Source organism: Camelina sativa, chromosome 6 (genome assembly GCF_030686135.1).
Source record: "Camelina sativa cultivar CO46 ecotype springtype chromosome 6, ASM3068613v1".
NCBI classification, from domain to species: Eukaryota; Viridiplantae; Streptophyta; class Magnoliopsida; order Brassicales; family Brassicaceae; genus Camelina; species Camelina sativa.
This window is the reverse complement of record NC_141885.1, coordinates 1,003,534-1,019,738: the sequence shown is the minus strand read 5'-3', so window position 1 is coordinate 1,019,738 and position 16,205 is coordinate 1,003,534. Positions and strand designations below refer to the sequence as shown.

Below are 16,205 nucleotides of genomic sequence, written 5' to 3'. Positions count from 1 at the left end.
AAAATTATAATCATAATTTTGAGATAATTGCATTATATTAATGATAAATATTATAAATATGTTTATATGTTCGGGTTTAATGGGTATCCAAACGGGTACCGGGTATTACCCGACCCTAACCCGAACCCACGGGTATTAGAAAATAGAATCCAATATGGTTTTATAGGTAAACTCGTACCCAACCCGAACCCGGTTTTTCGGGTCGGGTTCCGAATTGGATATTCGGGTACGATTTTTATGCCAAGGCCTAGTTTTGGATGTTACTACAACCGAGTGAATTCATGAAAAGTCCTCAAATGTATGCTTTGTATCATTCTTGTCCTCAATTCTTACTGACTGGTGTAAACAATGATTGTTACTATGACTCTTAATAAAGTTATTGGAAGGAAAAAAAATTATAAACCAAAACAAATTTAAACATAGAAGAGAAACCAAATGGTTACAAAGAAAAGTTAATAATTTGAGAAATTCCACCATTCTCTCATTGGCCAGAAAAAGATGTTATTCAACACATGACTTTTGAGGCCTATTCATGGCTGAACTAATGGTACACCACATGTACAATTTTGATCCTAGTTTTTGCACTAAATCATGTACAAGTTTCTTGTTTCTTTCTTCCAGAGTCCATAACTACAAATTAATAAATAAAAAAAGATATCACCGATTAAAACAAATAAAAGAAAAGATAAAAGAATCTTTAACATTGAAACTCTTGATTCTTGAACACTGTAGGAACTCAAAACAAAGTCAACCAAAGAAGAAACCTATAGTGTACGAAGTAACAAGCAAAACCTAAAACTACATGCATCGATATTAATATTGAGTTATTACCTAAAATTTAGATGATAATGATAGGTGATGATATCTAGCATTGAGTTAGGCCCATAAGGATGTAGCCCATGGAAAATTTGGTCCAAATATTAAAGAAAACACAAATTGGATTTTTTCGAAGATGAAGAGTACTTCCCAATTTTTCATGTCACCGGGCGGAGATGATCCAATCGTGCGGTACTGATGGCAGTGAATCTTATCTGGTCTTCTGAGTTGAGTTGGGTTTGTAACGGATCGGTTAGGAAAGAGAGAACCTGACTGAGAGAATTTGTGTGTATTGTTTTATGTTTTGAGATGGAAGTCTGAAGGATCGCCGGAGAAGATGCCGTATTTTGTCAGAAAGGTACGTATCTCGATGTTGCCAGAGATGATAACGAGATGAGACTCGTCAGCCTCTCGAGTCGAGTCGTATGAGATATAAGAGCAGACCCGATTTGATTAAGATGATTATTTTAGGATTTGCAGAGGAAGCGATGGCCGAATTCACTGGAAAAGTTTCATTGGAGCAGAGATGAAATAATTTTGGAGTTTTGAAATTGAGTTTTCAAGATCTCTGGAAATTAGAAGAATCTTATCTCTAATTGTTGCCACAACATGAAGAAAGGGAGAGATTAGAGGATAGCTGAGCTGAACGGTGCGACGAGAAAAAAAAAGAAGGGAGAGATGGCTAACGGGAACAAAGGCGTTTGTACGCCGGATTAGATCCCCGGAGGAGATGGTGATCTGGTGGAGTTTGGCTTCAGGAAGGGGTTGGTTTTTTTTCAGATGTCGATGTTGTCGAGTACAAGCTCGAAAAGTCTCGATGGACATGATCTGAATATTGAAGAAAAGCACGGCGTGTATGATTAAACAGAGGCTTGTGTATCTGCCTTTGTGGTGTTGATGTACAGAATTGTTTGAGTTCTAGTGCTGCTGAAATTGTGTTTCAATTGTGATTTAACAACTCAGATGGTGTCTGAGACTTTTAACGGGAGCAAGTTCAAACTGATCTCCGATTGGTGTCTTATTGCATCATGATATTTTCAGTATTATTTCTAAGGTACGTCGTAAGAGGTGAAGTCTTGTCTCAGTTGAAAGGGAATCAGGAGGTATCTAATTGTTTTGGCCATATTTATTTGTCCTTGAAGCCATGTTCTTTTGGTGATGCTTACATGGATGCCTTGTGTGACAAATGGATGGTTCTCACCACGAGAATCAGTTTGGCATTCTTGGATATGTGTTGTAAGGGGGAGAAGAAGGTTAAGCATGTTGAAAACCAAAAGCTTCATAGGCGGAAGAGAGCAGAGAATATTTGATAATTGTTGATCTTTATCAAATTTGTTGTGGTTTAAAGAGTGTTAAAAGTCTATGTTCTTCTTGGGTTGTGTTTCGTTGGTGGTTCTTAAGAGAGGACATCAAAGAATGTTGGAGAAGATGATTTTATGCATTCGTAATTTGATCCGAGTGGAAAGTTTGATTTAGATCAAGAGAGAAAACACAATGAACAACAAACGTGTTTCAATCTTAGAGTGGAGGAAGCTTGTGGAAGAAAATTCTATAAATTTAAATTGACATCATTGTAAGAAATTTTTGTTTTGGAGAAAATTCTATAAATTTAAATTGACATCATTGTAAGAAATTCTATTCTTGATCATATGCGTCTGAGTAAGGAGCTTCTCCAGTTGAGAAATTTTTGTTTTGGAGAAGCTCCTTACTCAGACGCATATGATCAAGAATAGAGTCACGATCATGAAATTTGGAATTTTTGTCTGCATTCACTGTGACTTCTTGTTAAGGGTTCGGACTTCAAAAGATATTGTTCTGACTCCGGTTTGATATTTTCTTCTTTGTTATCTTTGTCTACAGGACTTGGATTTAAGAGTTGAAAGATGTTTTAGAAACTTAAAAGCGAGATCTTTCTAGTGATGTAAAGATTGTTTGCTGGTTGTATGTGGTTTGATGGGAATTTTATATCCGAAGTTGGCTGCTCGAAATGGTCCTCCCGCTTGTGTTGCTCCCAAGGTTTTAGTGAGGAAAGGTCTGAAAGAAGGCTTTGGAGGAGTTTTGGTCAAGATTTAAGGTTGCTGTCAAGCTGAGCCAGAAGATTTTGTGGTTTGATTATAAGATGATCTCAGGTGAGTTGGTTCAAAGGTTCTGAGCAATTGTCTTCCCATATTTTGTGTATGGAGAGATTTTGGATTATGCTAAATTGGTGGAAGCTCTCTATTGTATCAGATCAATGCAAAGTTGAGGAAGGTATGAGTTGAGGTCATTCTGTTAAAGCGATACATGGCTGTGAAGTTTGTGGGTCAAAGAAAGGAAAACATCAAATTAATTCAGAGAATATCATCAGAACCTTGGTTAACATCAGAATGTAAGTGATGGAGCTGCAGAATGCGCTTGGAAAAAGTCAGTGAAGTTATGGTAATCACAGGAGGGATTAGTAATTTTCAGATCTTGAAAATGAAATAATGCAGAAATCAGTTTCTATATGACTTTTCAAGGCAACGTTTGGAGATCCAAAAGTAATCTGATAAAGCTGAATTTTTATGGGGAGCTTTGTGATATTACAGACTTGAGATTCAACGGTGGGATTGAAGTTTTGACGGTTGAATTGCTTTTTAGTCAACCGTTTTCAATCTGTTCCGGAACCAGTTCTTTCGAAATATCAGTTTTGACCAGTTCCAGTGGAGACATCAAACGGGCGACCGAACAAACTTGGGATAAACTGGATTTTTGCAGAGACATTTGAGATGAGTGGATATAGATTCTGGTATAAAGATATTGGATTCAGAGTCTGGGAGCATAGTTGAATAATGGCGTTTCAAAGCAGTTAATTCAGAGGCTTCTAAAAGCTATGGTTTGTAAACCGCAGAGATGTTTTTAGGGATCTGCAGATTTCACTAAGTGTGTGTCAGTGTGGGATCTTGGTAGATTACTGGTTCATAATATTCAATGGGATTGTGTATGAGAGTATTACAAACGTGATAGAGTCCTGAGTCTATTGCAAAAGATACAGTTAATGGGTTCACAATGGGTTTTAATTAATATGGAATCTGCGCAAGTTGTGTCATGCTCATGTAGACAGGGTGATTATGAGGTTTAAGCTAGTTATATGCCCATGGTATAGTGTTGTAATTAATTAACCTCAGGGTTTCATGGGAGAGAGTTAATCACAAAATCCTTTTTCCAAAATCCAACTACACATAGAATGCCCTTATGCTAGCATGGAAAAGTGGATACATGCGGTTGTCATATGTTTATGTGAAAACAAGATTCAGAAGTTGTAGCTTGGTTTTGAGGGTAAAGAAGCGCAAGTGTTATAAGGAGTGTGGTACTAGAGAAGGCAATGAAAAGATGAGACACGAGTTGGAGCTAGATTTACCATATTGAGATTTGAGCTTAAAAATAAACAGCTGCAAGTTATCAATGAGAGAGGTCTCTTGAAATTAATGCAACTAAGAAAAATTAACATACGAAAAAGCATAGTGATTTAGTTTCCTTTCGGCTCGTTTAGGCCCATCTAATGACGTAAACGAAACTAAACATAAGAAAGTGTAAGGTTACTGTTTTGTCGGTTAATTGTTTGACCTAATTGCTGAAATAAGGAAATTAATTTGTTTTGGAAGGAGAAGGCAAGACATATAGTATTGTTTATGAATTCGGCGTCCATTCAATTCAATTCACGAGAGTAAGAAGAATCAAACATGAAATCGATGGAGAAGACTCAGAAACTCCCTACGATCAATCAAGTTGCTTCGTCCGCAAGAAAAGGAATCAAACGAAGAAGAGAGTTTGAGAAAATTCATATACCTAACGATATCGTCGAAGAAATCATGATGATACTTCCGGTGAAATCGCTCATGAGATTCCAAGCTGTGTCAAAACACTGGAGATCTCTCATCACGTCCAAAGATTTCCGAGAAAGATACATGGATCTAGGGCAAAGCAAAGAGTGCAACCTTCTTATTGTCTCTTGATTATGTTAAAGATTATGCGGCACGGGAAGCCAATTTCTCTTTAAAAACAGTTGCCTTGGGGACGACGCCAGCTTCTGCGGTAGATGAAACGGCTTTGAAATGTAAAATAGGTGCATGGCAACTCTATATATCCCAGAGCTGCGATGGCCTTGTCTGCTTGTACGATATAAACATAGCAGTAAAAGTGGTGAATCCGGCCACAAAAAAGTACATAGAACTGCCCTTATCGAGAATTCAACAGATTTGTATGAACAAACATGATCCGGATTTATCAGTTGAAGATCCACATCATGTTGAATATCCAGGACTGTCATTTTCTCAGTTTGGGTTTGGGAAAGACAACTTTACGGGAAGATATAAACTAGTATGGCTATATAATACTTTCCCGTTTTTTACTACTACGTGTGAGGTTTTGGATTTAGAAGTTAAAAAATGGAGGTTCGTGGATACTATTAGTCTTTATCATCATAATATCATGAATCATAATCTGTCCAATGATCAGGGGCCAGTGTTTGCAAACGGAGCACTCTAGTGGCTCACGGGAGATGAAGATGGAGATCCAACACAAAATACTAAACTCATAGTTTTTGATATTCACACAGAGATGTTTCAAGTTATCCCAACCCCACGTTTTATTACCGATAACGCTCGCGTGACTACATTGGTTTATGCAATCTCCATGGTCGTCTCTGCATCTCTGAGTTAAAGAGTGGTAAGTATGATGAGAAGCAAGAGTTTTGGTGGACGGTTGATGAGAAACAAGACTTTTGGTGGAGGGTTAAAGATAACACATGGGAGAAGATATTTTCCGTTCACTTGCCTTCCACTTACAGTTTGTTTGGTATTAATTTTGGGGAACTTCTCACACCTCTAGCCATTTGTAGGGAGACCAATAAGGTCATCCTCTCACTTCGCGGTAATGATAACCTCGTTGCTCTCGATCTTAATCCTCACTCTACAGGTTATCATTTATATTTGTCTTGTTACAATGGGTTAGCTATTCCTTATTTTCCAAGTTTATCTCTTCATTCTATTGAAAAAGAGACATAAGTAGTTCTTCATTTGTTGGACTAATCCGATAACATTGTGTATCAATTAATAAAATTACCAATTCTCGGAATGGCAGAAACAGAGTTGTTATTGAGTCTCTTGATCTTGGTGTGACGATTCTAAATTCATTTGGTTCATCTAGCTCGATTTAATTTTCTAGTGGGCTGGCCCAGAAAAACAAGTGGATCATAGTCTGTTTGTTGTTATAATACCTTTATGAAAAGAATTCTAAAGAGATTCCTCATATATATTGGCTCTTTTGTGCGTGTGTGTGCGCTTTTGCACATTACAATTTGAAAAACATATTCTAACCCAAAATCAAATCAGGGGGAGGCTTAGCTACTTCAGCTTAGTTGAATGGCCCTGTCCAAAGACCCAGTGCAATTGGTGCGATCTCAATTATTAGCACCTATTCGTTTAAACACACAAAAAAAAAAAAACAACGTTAAGCACCGGCCACCGGAGACGAAGTTGCCTGACACTTAATAATGTTATGGTTTGTAATTATTCTAAACAGAAGTAAAAAAAAAAAAAAAAAAAAAAAAGAATTATACATCAATACGGTCGAATAAATAATTTATATTTCATAATAATCAGTTGAAAAGCTCTAGAGATATTGGAATTAATGGTTTGAATCTCTTTGGTATCTGGCAAGCAGCTAGCAACTTATTTTAAGGTTTGGTTCAAATGTTTTGCATTGGATTTTTCTAAGGTTAAACAATTGAAGGATATTGAACCAAAATTAAACAAATTCAAATGTTTTTCATACAAGAATCTAACAAAAAAAATTTAAAAGGTCTATATGATAGATGTATCATGTGTATTATTATATGAAATGTTATATAATTAACGATTTTATTAGATAAATAAAATAAATAAAAAAGTTAGTACAACAAAACCTAATCAAAGTTAAATGAAGAGAAAACGAGGGTTTTGTCTTAAAGCTCACCAGAAAGATACGAATGAGAAAAAGGTGGTACCCACAGCACACCCCCGCATGTGGACACATTTCACCGTTTTAACAGTGACACCCAAACCGTAACCATCCTTCTTAATTGTTGTGTAAAATTTTAATTTTATAAGAAAAGTAGCTTTTTAATTATATAAAAGATAAAATAAAATGACAGACACAGAGAGAAAGAGAGAGAGGGGACCTTGTAGACATACTTTTCAAGATCATATATGGCTTATTTTAAAAAGGAAGAAAGAACACAAAACAGTAGAGAGAGAAAGAGCGAGAGAGAGAGAGATATAGGGCTTTGAGGTTTGTGTTTGTATTATACTACATATGTATATAGGAATAGTGTCTTCTTCTTCATCATCTATTATATCATCATCATGCATCATCGTCTTCTTGGTTCTTTTCTCTAGCTCCGATTAATAGCTTTTTAATTTGACTACTACTTTTTTTTTCTTCTTCTTGGTTTCTTTCTCTTGATCTCAGGTACACACAAAAAAAGTTAAACCAAACTCTTCTTCTTTACATACAAAAAACAAAAGTATAAACTCTTAATTTGTTTTTCTTTGTTTATATATGTCTTCTAGTGGATTGTTTTTATAATAAAATTTCTTCATGTCGTCAATCTCTATGGATTCTTCCTGTTCTTATAATTCCTCCCTTCGTTTTCTTCTGAAATTATAATTTGATTTCTTTCACTATCTCTTTTTTTTTTAATAACTCTTTTTGTCTTATGGATTATTTGTAGATTATTCTTTTCCACGCCAAAGAAGAAGATCTAAAGATGTCGTCATCATCATATAACACTAGCGTTATTCCTTCATCATCATCCTCTGCTCAGCCGTTCTTCATCACCAGCTCAGGCGCCGGAGATAATGACTTTAACCGGAAAAATACTTTTATGTCGTCAATGATTCAACAACCTAACTCCTCAGCTCCACCACCCAAGAAACGAAGAAACCAACCCGGAAACCCAAGCAAGTACCTCTTACATATAATTCTTTATATATATTTATCACTAATATATAAGAATCACACTATAAGCTTTAAGATAAAACATAACAAAACAAAACAAGAACCCTAATCTAATATAATGTTAATTTTCTTTGTAAATCTAGTATCAATATTTTATTTACATCCACAGGCCATTAATTAGATCATATATATACGTATATATGTGATTTTTATCTTTCTTTCTATATGTACATGTAATTGTAATAGTGTGGTTAATCTTTTTTTTTGGATTTAGGCATCACCGATTAACATTTTGGGTCGTCTGATTGGTGAATAAATTTTATTCATTTAAGTTTTAATAATTGAAACAGATCCTGATGCGGAAGTGGTAGCATTATCGCCGAAGACACTAATGGCTACAAACAGATTCATATGCGATGTATGCAACAAAGGGTTTCAAAGAGAACAAAATCTACAGCTTCACCGAAGAGGACACAATCTCCCATGGAAGCTGAAACAGAAGTCAACCAAAGAAGTGAAGAGGAAAGTATATCTTTGTCCGGAGCCCACGTGCGTTCACCATGACCCGTCACGTGCTCTCGGAGACCTCACCGGAATCAAGAAGCATTATTACCGTAAACATGGCGAAAAAAAGTGGAAATGCGAGAAATGTTCTAAGCGTTACGCTGTTCAATCGGATTGGAAGGCTCACTCAAAGACTTGTGGTACTAAAGAGTATCGATGTGACTGTGGTACCATCTTCTCTAGGTAACTAATCTCTATCCATTTCATTAAATTAATTTGTTCGTATTTGGTTTTAAGTGATGAAACGTATAATAAATATGTCAGTATGTGTGGTATCTAGATATACGTACCCTCTTATCTTGGTAAAGTATAAAAATGGACCATCTTTATTTTGTATATATTGAAAAACTATTTTAAGTAAAAGCTGAATTCAACACTGCATGTAAAACTTAGCTTATTTACTAATTTACTAATTTACTAATTTACATGGAAAAATACCAAATATATATAATCATCTGTGACTGAAAGTTTGTATATTTGGCCACGATATTTGAACCTCGAGTACACCGCCTATAAAAATGTATATAGTGATCACTGTGTACATAGGATCTATCAATGTATTTGTTTGGTTGTTGATGAGTAGTGAATAGAGAAAGACAGTGAATAGAAAGTAAGAAAATTTTAAAAGATGCTAAATTTGGTCACATGTATGAGTTGGATTTTGTTTTTCTATTTTCCACTTTTGTTTTCTTCTTCTTCACTTTGCAGGTTCCCCTTTTTACGAAACTCCTCTCCTTTTGTGGACCCTTTCTTATCTCTTTCTCTCTCTAGACATACATATGCATGTATACATCATTTAGATACACACAAAAAAAATTGGTAAGAGGGCGTTACTTAAATTTATTACAGTGTTCTGGTGACATGACTTAATTGCTCTTCTAGGGTTTCTTTCTTTATTTTCATGGTTTGAGTAACATACGTTGTTGCAGAATGTGACTGACTTGTATTAACATTCCTGGGTTTTGCATTAAATGAAGAAGGTCTTTCACTAAATTAGCAATTGACTCGACCTCTATATTCTTCTATCATTCTCTCCTATAAATGGTAGCCACAATAACTATAGCATTTATTAATTATGACTCACGGAATTATAGTTTTTCATAAAGTATATGAATTATATAATAACTTTAATATCAACCGTTGTCCTACTTACATTTTCTTTCTTTCTTGTAGACGTGATAGTTACATCACGCATAGGGCTTTCTGCGATGCATTGATACAAGAGACTGCAAGAAATCCTGCCGTGAGCTTTACGTCAATGGCAGCTTCTAGTAGCGGTGCTGGCTCTGGTGGAATTTACGGGAGACTTGGTGGTGCCAGCGCTCTCTCGCACCATCATATGAGTGGCCATCCAAGTTCTGGATTTCCCCCTCTCGCAGGTTACAATCTGAACATTGCATCTTCTGAAAATAGGAGAGACTTTGTTCCGCAATCATCAAACCCTAACTTCTTACTCCAATGCTCGTCGAGCCAAGGAATGTTAACTACGACACCAAACAACAACGATCAGAGTTTCATGAACCAGCACGGTCTGATACAGTTTGATCCGGTCGACAACATCAACATCAAGAGTAGCAGTACCAACAACAGCTTCTTCAACCTCGGATTCTTTCAAGAAAACACCAAGAACTCGGAGACTAGTCTTCCATCTCTCTATAGCACCGACGTTCTTGTTCAACACCGTGAAGAAAACTTGAACGCGGGTTCTAACGTGTCAGCCACGGCACTTCTTCAGAAAGCCACACAAATGGGTTCAGTCACAAGCAACGATTCTGCTTTGTTCAGAGGCTTAGCATCTTCGTCTAATCCATCAAGTGTAATCGGTAATCACTTTGGTGGAGGACAAATTCTGGAGAATGATAACGGAAACCTTCAAGGTCTTATGAACTCATTTGCGGCCGTTAATGGCGGCAGCGGTGGATCCGGTGGCAATATCTTCGACGTCCATTTTGGAAACAATGGAAATATGAGCGGCTCGGATAAGTTAACGTTAGATTTTCTTGGAGTTGGAGGAATGGTGAGAAATGTGAATCGGGGCGGCGGTGGTGGTGGCAGTAGTCGTGGCGGAGTGTCTTTGGATGGTGAAGCGAAGTTTCCGGAGCAAAATCATCCATTTGGAAGAGGTTGATAATATCTTAATATATATCGTATAACTAAATTAGGTTATAATTTTGGTATCTTTGTTGTTGTTTTCATAATCAATATATAATCTATCTTTTGTGAGCTTTTTTAGGTTTGGGTTTGGTTAGAGTCTGTCTTTTATATAATAAAAAGAATTAATGTAAGTTTACTATTTTATTAACTTACTACAAAGTCCACTATGAATTTATGGGGTGTTGAACATAATCTGAATGGAGAGAACGGATTAGACGAAATGATAAAAGAATGAAATGCGGTTGAATTCATGAATAGAAAATGGTAGAAACTTGGGATCACACTTCTCGGTTTAGAAAACTAAATACACACCAATCTGACCATATATATTACAATTTGGTGAAAGCAAAATCTTCACTAAAACTTCGAAAACAAAAAGACAATATATGCCGTGTTTTCAAAAGACCTACTCGTATACGGGATCTTACAAAATGATTTGAGCTATAGCGAGGAATGCTCAATTGTATTAGATGGTAGGGTTACAATATATATAGTGTGTACACTGGTGTTTATACAAATATTAATTACAACTATAGTCCTCAATATTCTAATGCTCTTACATGAGCTTCAATCCATGTTTTGCTAGTTTCACTAAAATCATAACTTATATATGTCTACTGTGGTTCCTATAACTACCTGAAATATTTTATCGTTTTTAACTTTCCAAATACTATAAAATCTTAAGGAATGTCTCTGCCTCTTGTTCTGATCCGTCGTGCTTCGGTTAACACTTGACACCATAATATGAAATCCATGTTCTCATACAGTGACGAAACTAGAAACTCTTTGTATATGGGTCAAAAATAAAATTTAATATAACATCGTGAGAGTCAATCAGGAGATAATCGTGATTAATCGTCACCCGCTCTGCCCCAAACGAGACAAAAGAGATCTCCGCTCAACCGGCTGGTACCATGCATGATGTCCGGTCTGAATTCAATTTTTCTTTTTTAAATGTACATTTTTCTGCCTACATAAAGGAAAATAAAACACCCACTTGAATATATTTTTATTTGGGGGACACAAAATTGTCTTAATTGAAAAGTATATAAATGCATGGGTACCATGTTGATACAAAATTAATACTAAATTTAATTCATAAACTAAATTACACATCCCACGTTGCACATGCGAATATACATATGAGCATATTTGAAGACAATAATAAGCCAATAGTATCGGGTATATTCCAATACGAAGCATAGTCCAAACAGAAGCATCCAACGCCTTTATATTATTCAATACCATATCGCAATTAAATATCCAAACTATATACTATATAATAACTAAGTAATTATATATTCTATATATTAGATTTACAAATATTAACAGATAGTTATTTAAGCTATTCAGCGAATGTCAAAATCAAAGAAATATTTATTTTTGCATATTAACAAGGTGAAGCAAATCAAATATAAAGGAATTGATTTTTCCTTATTGATATTTTAATATGTTGACTAGATCATCCCTACTGATCCTCCTACATAATTTTGTGGCTTATATTGCATATTAGTAGATAGAACCCCTTTATTTATTAAATATTTAATTAAATATAATACATCATATGTTAATATAATTTATAGAGTATCATAAGGAAAAGAAGAACCTAATTTCAAAGCAATTGGTATACTTCAATATATTTGGATTCATATGATGATTTTCAACGGAGATCCATATATCCTCCTAAACCAACTTTAATAAGTTATTCGTATCAGCTACCACTTGTGGTTTGTGGACAGGTGACTTCGCAAAGTAAATAAACGTGTGCGTAGTTAAAAACCGTGATGATACCTAGGATTTTAGGGTGGTCTATACCGACTCCATTTTTCTCCTTTTTATGTTTGATTCGTGTAGCTTCGATGCTCGATGCGTGGTTGTCATATATCCTCTTTTCCATTTTGATTTAAGTCTATATGTACCTCAAAGCCTCCACCGTGCTTTACGGGATCCAATTACTTTGTTTTTTCGTCTATATTAAGTGGACACGCATTATTTTTCGGAAAACAAACAATGTGGTTCAGCGTTGGTTTTTTTTTTATAGAAACTTTCTTATGGTTGAATTGTCCCACTTATTTTTGGAGGTTTCCTCCTGCTTCTAGACAGTTTAGCATAGGTCATCTAATAGTTCCATCCAAATTTTGGATACGGGCAAAGTTTTCTACAAGATAGATGTACAACTAAAAGAAAATATGGTTAATGAACCAATATAGAGCTAATGTTACATACTTGATATGGACTCTTTTCACATATACAGACAAACCTCTCGAAAATATGCAAAGGTGTTGATGTGGTCATTGTGTCGATCGTCATCATTTAATTTCGTTATCCATGTATATCTTGTCGCATAAAATCAACATGTTTGTGAGTATCTAGTAGCCATGTTGATAGGTGAAATCATCACGTAAGTCAACATCCTTTCCATATAACTCAGCTAATCTTTTTGTTACTATTTAATGTTCTTTGTTGGAAGTCATGCCACGTTCTTGCGTACATTAATGAGTTTCACTTGGGCGCTTTCTCGTTATATACCTCTCTATGGTTTGATTTAGCGGTCTTCGTTGCACAATGTCTAACCAAGGAGGCAGGAAGGATATCGACAGTCGAAGTTATATTCTTTTCATTATCGAAATATTTTGGTGCTCTTGGGACTTCTATCGTTCGATGATGAGGTTGTGAGTTCAGTAACCGTGTTCAACCCTTTTTCGTTGAGTATCACGTTTGCGGGGGACAGTCTCATATAACCAAAGCATGAATTCGAGTTGCTCATGTTTTATAATAGATGTCTCCACTTATCTTAGAAAAAAATCACTTATAGCACCACATGTTATAATTTAGCTTAAGTGAATCTTGTAGCATCATGTCTTGGTTTTATAGTTCGTTCTTTACAACGGTCTATAAGGTATTTGGGCCAGATCCTAAAAATGTCTAAACATCTTGGATAAGGTCATCTTCTGCTCATGCTCTCCAAATGCTACGTAAATTGGCCACGTTACCTGGTATAATGCATGGTATAGATGGCTCCGATCCAAGAAGTCAAACTCACCCGTACTAATGATTTTTAGTCTATGATCAGGACTCGAAACATGTAACTTACTATTACTCTTACAGGGCTATTAAATATATTCGATGTAAAATAAATAAACCAAAGATATTTTTTGATGAAATGTGTGTGCATAGCCACGATTCATACATCTTTTTATCAGAATATAGCTTGTCCATATACATGTGCATCTATAATTAATTAAGATACTGGACTATTAATTAAGATATGGGAGAAATACAAAAAATAAACAAATATATATTACCTAATACTAATCATTTGATAAATCAAGTCAAAGTTATTAATTTTATATATGCTTCATTACATGTAATTAGATTTTTCTTAAAAGAACTTAACACTAAAGTTAAAGGCAGAATGTTGTTGTACAATCCGAAGACATACAAACCTTAAGTCGTTTCTTTTCGTCTTTATATATCGTTACTTTCCCAACGTTGACTATCTATACCAACTCAAATCATATGAATTTTGGAGTCTGTTAAAATTGGAATTTAATTTCTTATCACATGTTTTAGTATGTTTAGAGTGACAACGAAAATATTAATACTGTGGATCAGTGCATACGAGGATTTGATCTGTACAAACAGAAGTCTACCAATCTACCACTAGATCACCATTTCTTAATGATATATAATCTAGGGTTTTCATAAAATGGTTTTTTTTCTTAAATCTAGCTTTCTTTTTTGGAATACTAATATAAAACAAGTAACATGTTCTAAAAAGACCAATATAATACATAAATTAAACATGTAAAGATGACATGTTACGGATCATTAAAAATTTGTTAAACGGTTTTCTTTTATAAATAAACAAAATTTGTTTCGATAAAAAGTTGCTTACATTCACAATGCACAAAGATACAAATTTAAGAAACCAATTGAATCAGGTTCACGAAGTGGTAAGCACCGACGACAAGAGGATGATGCAAAATCAGTTTGGGTTTTTGCCATGGAACCAGCATTGAAGTATTTCTGATCCAAAGAATTCAAGGATTTAAAGACTATGCTTCAAAATTTATAAAATATGCATCTAAAAACATTCTTCGACATGATGTTTCTTGGCAACATCATGTTATTAAAAACACACAAAAACTGTTTAATAATGAGCATTTCAATGAGCAATTTAATGAATACAAGTTTTATAAAATATACAAGTTTTTTTTATTGTTGACTATGAGTTTTTAGAATTTCAATGAGCATTTTAATGAATACATACATTCTATATAGCTTAACCTAAAGGAAAAAGGAAACAAGTCCAAATCGATATGATAGATCTTCAAATTTTTTTTTTTTTTCAAAACGTCTCCAGTGGGGTATATATGAATTACAACCATTAAAAAAACAAAGAATACATCGATTATGTTTCTCAGGTAAGTTCTTCAACAGTGAAAAGATATATCTAGTTTGCGAATCGGAGGAATTATATATATAAAGTTGAAATGTGGATTTATATTAATTGAAATGGATAAGAAAAAAAATAAAAGGGTAAAGCATGTGAATGACAGAGTTGTCGTTCATGTGAAAGATTGAAAACAAAAATGGCCCGTGAAGAGATTGTCGAGAAAAGTTTGTGAATACTACAAAAAATGCTTGAGATTTCTTCTGCTTGTTCTTGGTCCACTTCATTATGGTAAAATCTTTAATTGGGCCATACAACATCAATTAATTAATAGATACATTGATGCTTATATATTCTATTTGATCAATTACACATTTGGATTCATTGGCATATAACTTTAACATCTACCAAAAAGAAGATATAAGTAAGACTAGTAAATTCTGTGTTTGTGTAAATTTAATCTGTAAAGGCATAAATTTAACAATTTGAAGGTGATTTAAGTAGTTAAGTGAATATAAACTGAATATAATTTTATTTTAAGACTTTGATAAGATAAGTTCAAAATATGATTGTTACTCGCTCCAAACAACAGTACTTTTCAATATAAAACGCTTCAACGCACGATATATGAATTTTGCCTCCAAGTAATTTCGGTGGTGAGCAAGCTTTTGCCAAAGATCTATTAGTAAAACATATTCGGGTTCTGCCGAAACATTCGATTAATTTCAACATTGTAACTTTTAGTAAAGAGTGTTCCGTAAACACACTACAAAAAAACATCCGGATTGAAAATTCAGCTACTAAATAGTAAATGTGCATAGTCACAATGAATTATAACAAAATTTACACTTACAGTATATGCCACCACCCACCAAATTTTTTATTGTTGGTGGTTAAAATCTACATTTTTCTGTAAGTGTGTTCAACTTGGATTGGGGTAAGAGTAACAAGAGAATTATCTACATGGATTACTTAACAAGTAATTATACTCTTATTTAAAATAAGGTTATAATTAAGTAAAACAATTTAAGAACAGTAAAATGAAAAGCAGGGGAAAATATATAAATAAGAAGATGTGAGAAGAGCTGTCTGTTTTTGGTGAGACAACGATATCATCTCTCCCTCTCGTTTCATGTCGATGGGCCTCCTTACTTCCATCACTTGCATGTATGTCCCTACATTATATATATCATATTAGCTATTATTGTTATTCCCCCATATAAATTATTACGACAAAGACATTAAGTTACTATTATTAATATTGTTATTTCAACAATTGTATAGATGTTGTCACAATAATGTAATGGTATGTTCACAT

At 34.5% G+C, this 16,205-nt stretch overlaps 1 protein-coding gene, 1 long non-coding RNA gene and 1 pseudogene across 5 annotated transcripts; all 3 read left to right on the top strand.

Moving 5' to 3' along the window:
- Positions 1-948: 948 nt before the first annotated feature.
- On the top strand, positions 949-4,005 carry LOC104789980 (uncharacterized). The gene is made up of 5 exons (XR_015560226.1): positions 949-1,174; positions 1,288-1,870; positions 1,959-2,389; positions 2,677-2,945; positions 3,046-4,005. It is a non-coding gene; the product is annotated as an uncharacterized LOC104789980 (long non-coding RNA).
- A 386-nt stretch (positions 4,006-4,391) lies between these two features.
- Positions 4,392-5,840, top strand: LOC147942102 (putative F-box protein At2g02030 pseudogene; annotated as a pseudogene).
- Positions 5,841-6,918: 1,078 nt separating this feature from the next.
- Positions 6,919-10,662, top strand: LOC104789979 (protein indeterminate-domain 4, chloroplastic-like). 4 transcript variants are annotated; one of them, XM_087455659.1, is made up of 5 exons: positions 6,919-7,104; positions 7,285-7,339; positions 7,547-7,775; positions 8,124-8,520; positions 9,511-10,662. In XM_087455659.1, the coding sequence occupies exons 3-5, from the start codon at positions 7,583-7,585 to the stop codon at positions 10,463-10,465; spliced, it is 1,545 nt and encodes a 514-aa protein (XP_087311785.1). In that variant the 5' UTR covers positions 6,919-7,104; positions 7,285-7,339; positions 7,547-7,582; the 3' UTR covers positions 10,466-10,662. The 4 variants fall into 4 exon arrangements, with proteins under 4 accessions (XP_087311785.1, XP_010513966.1, XP_010513967.1 ...); XM_010515664.3 differs by lacking the exon at positions 7,285-7,339 and having other exon boundaries at positions 6,921-7,104; XM_010515665.3 differs by lacking the exon at positions 7,285-7,339 and having other exon boundaries at positions 7,030-7,284.
- Positions 10,663-16,205: the final 5,543 nt, after the last annotated feature.

Bases quoted from the DNA above. Each gene is read 5' to 3' on its own strand.
- LOC104789979 (XM_087455659.1), top strand. From the start codon at position 7,583: ATGTCGTCATCATCATATAACACTAGCGTTATTCCTTCATCATCATCC. The intron at 7,776-8,123 runs GCAAGTACCTCT...TAATTGAAACAG, and splicing joins AAACCAACCCGGAAACCCAA to ATCCTGATGCGGAAGTGGTA. The intron at 8,521-9,510 runs GTAACTAATCTC...TCTTTCTTGTAG, and splicing joins TGTGGTACCATCTTCTCTAG to ACGTGATAGTTACATCACGC.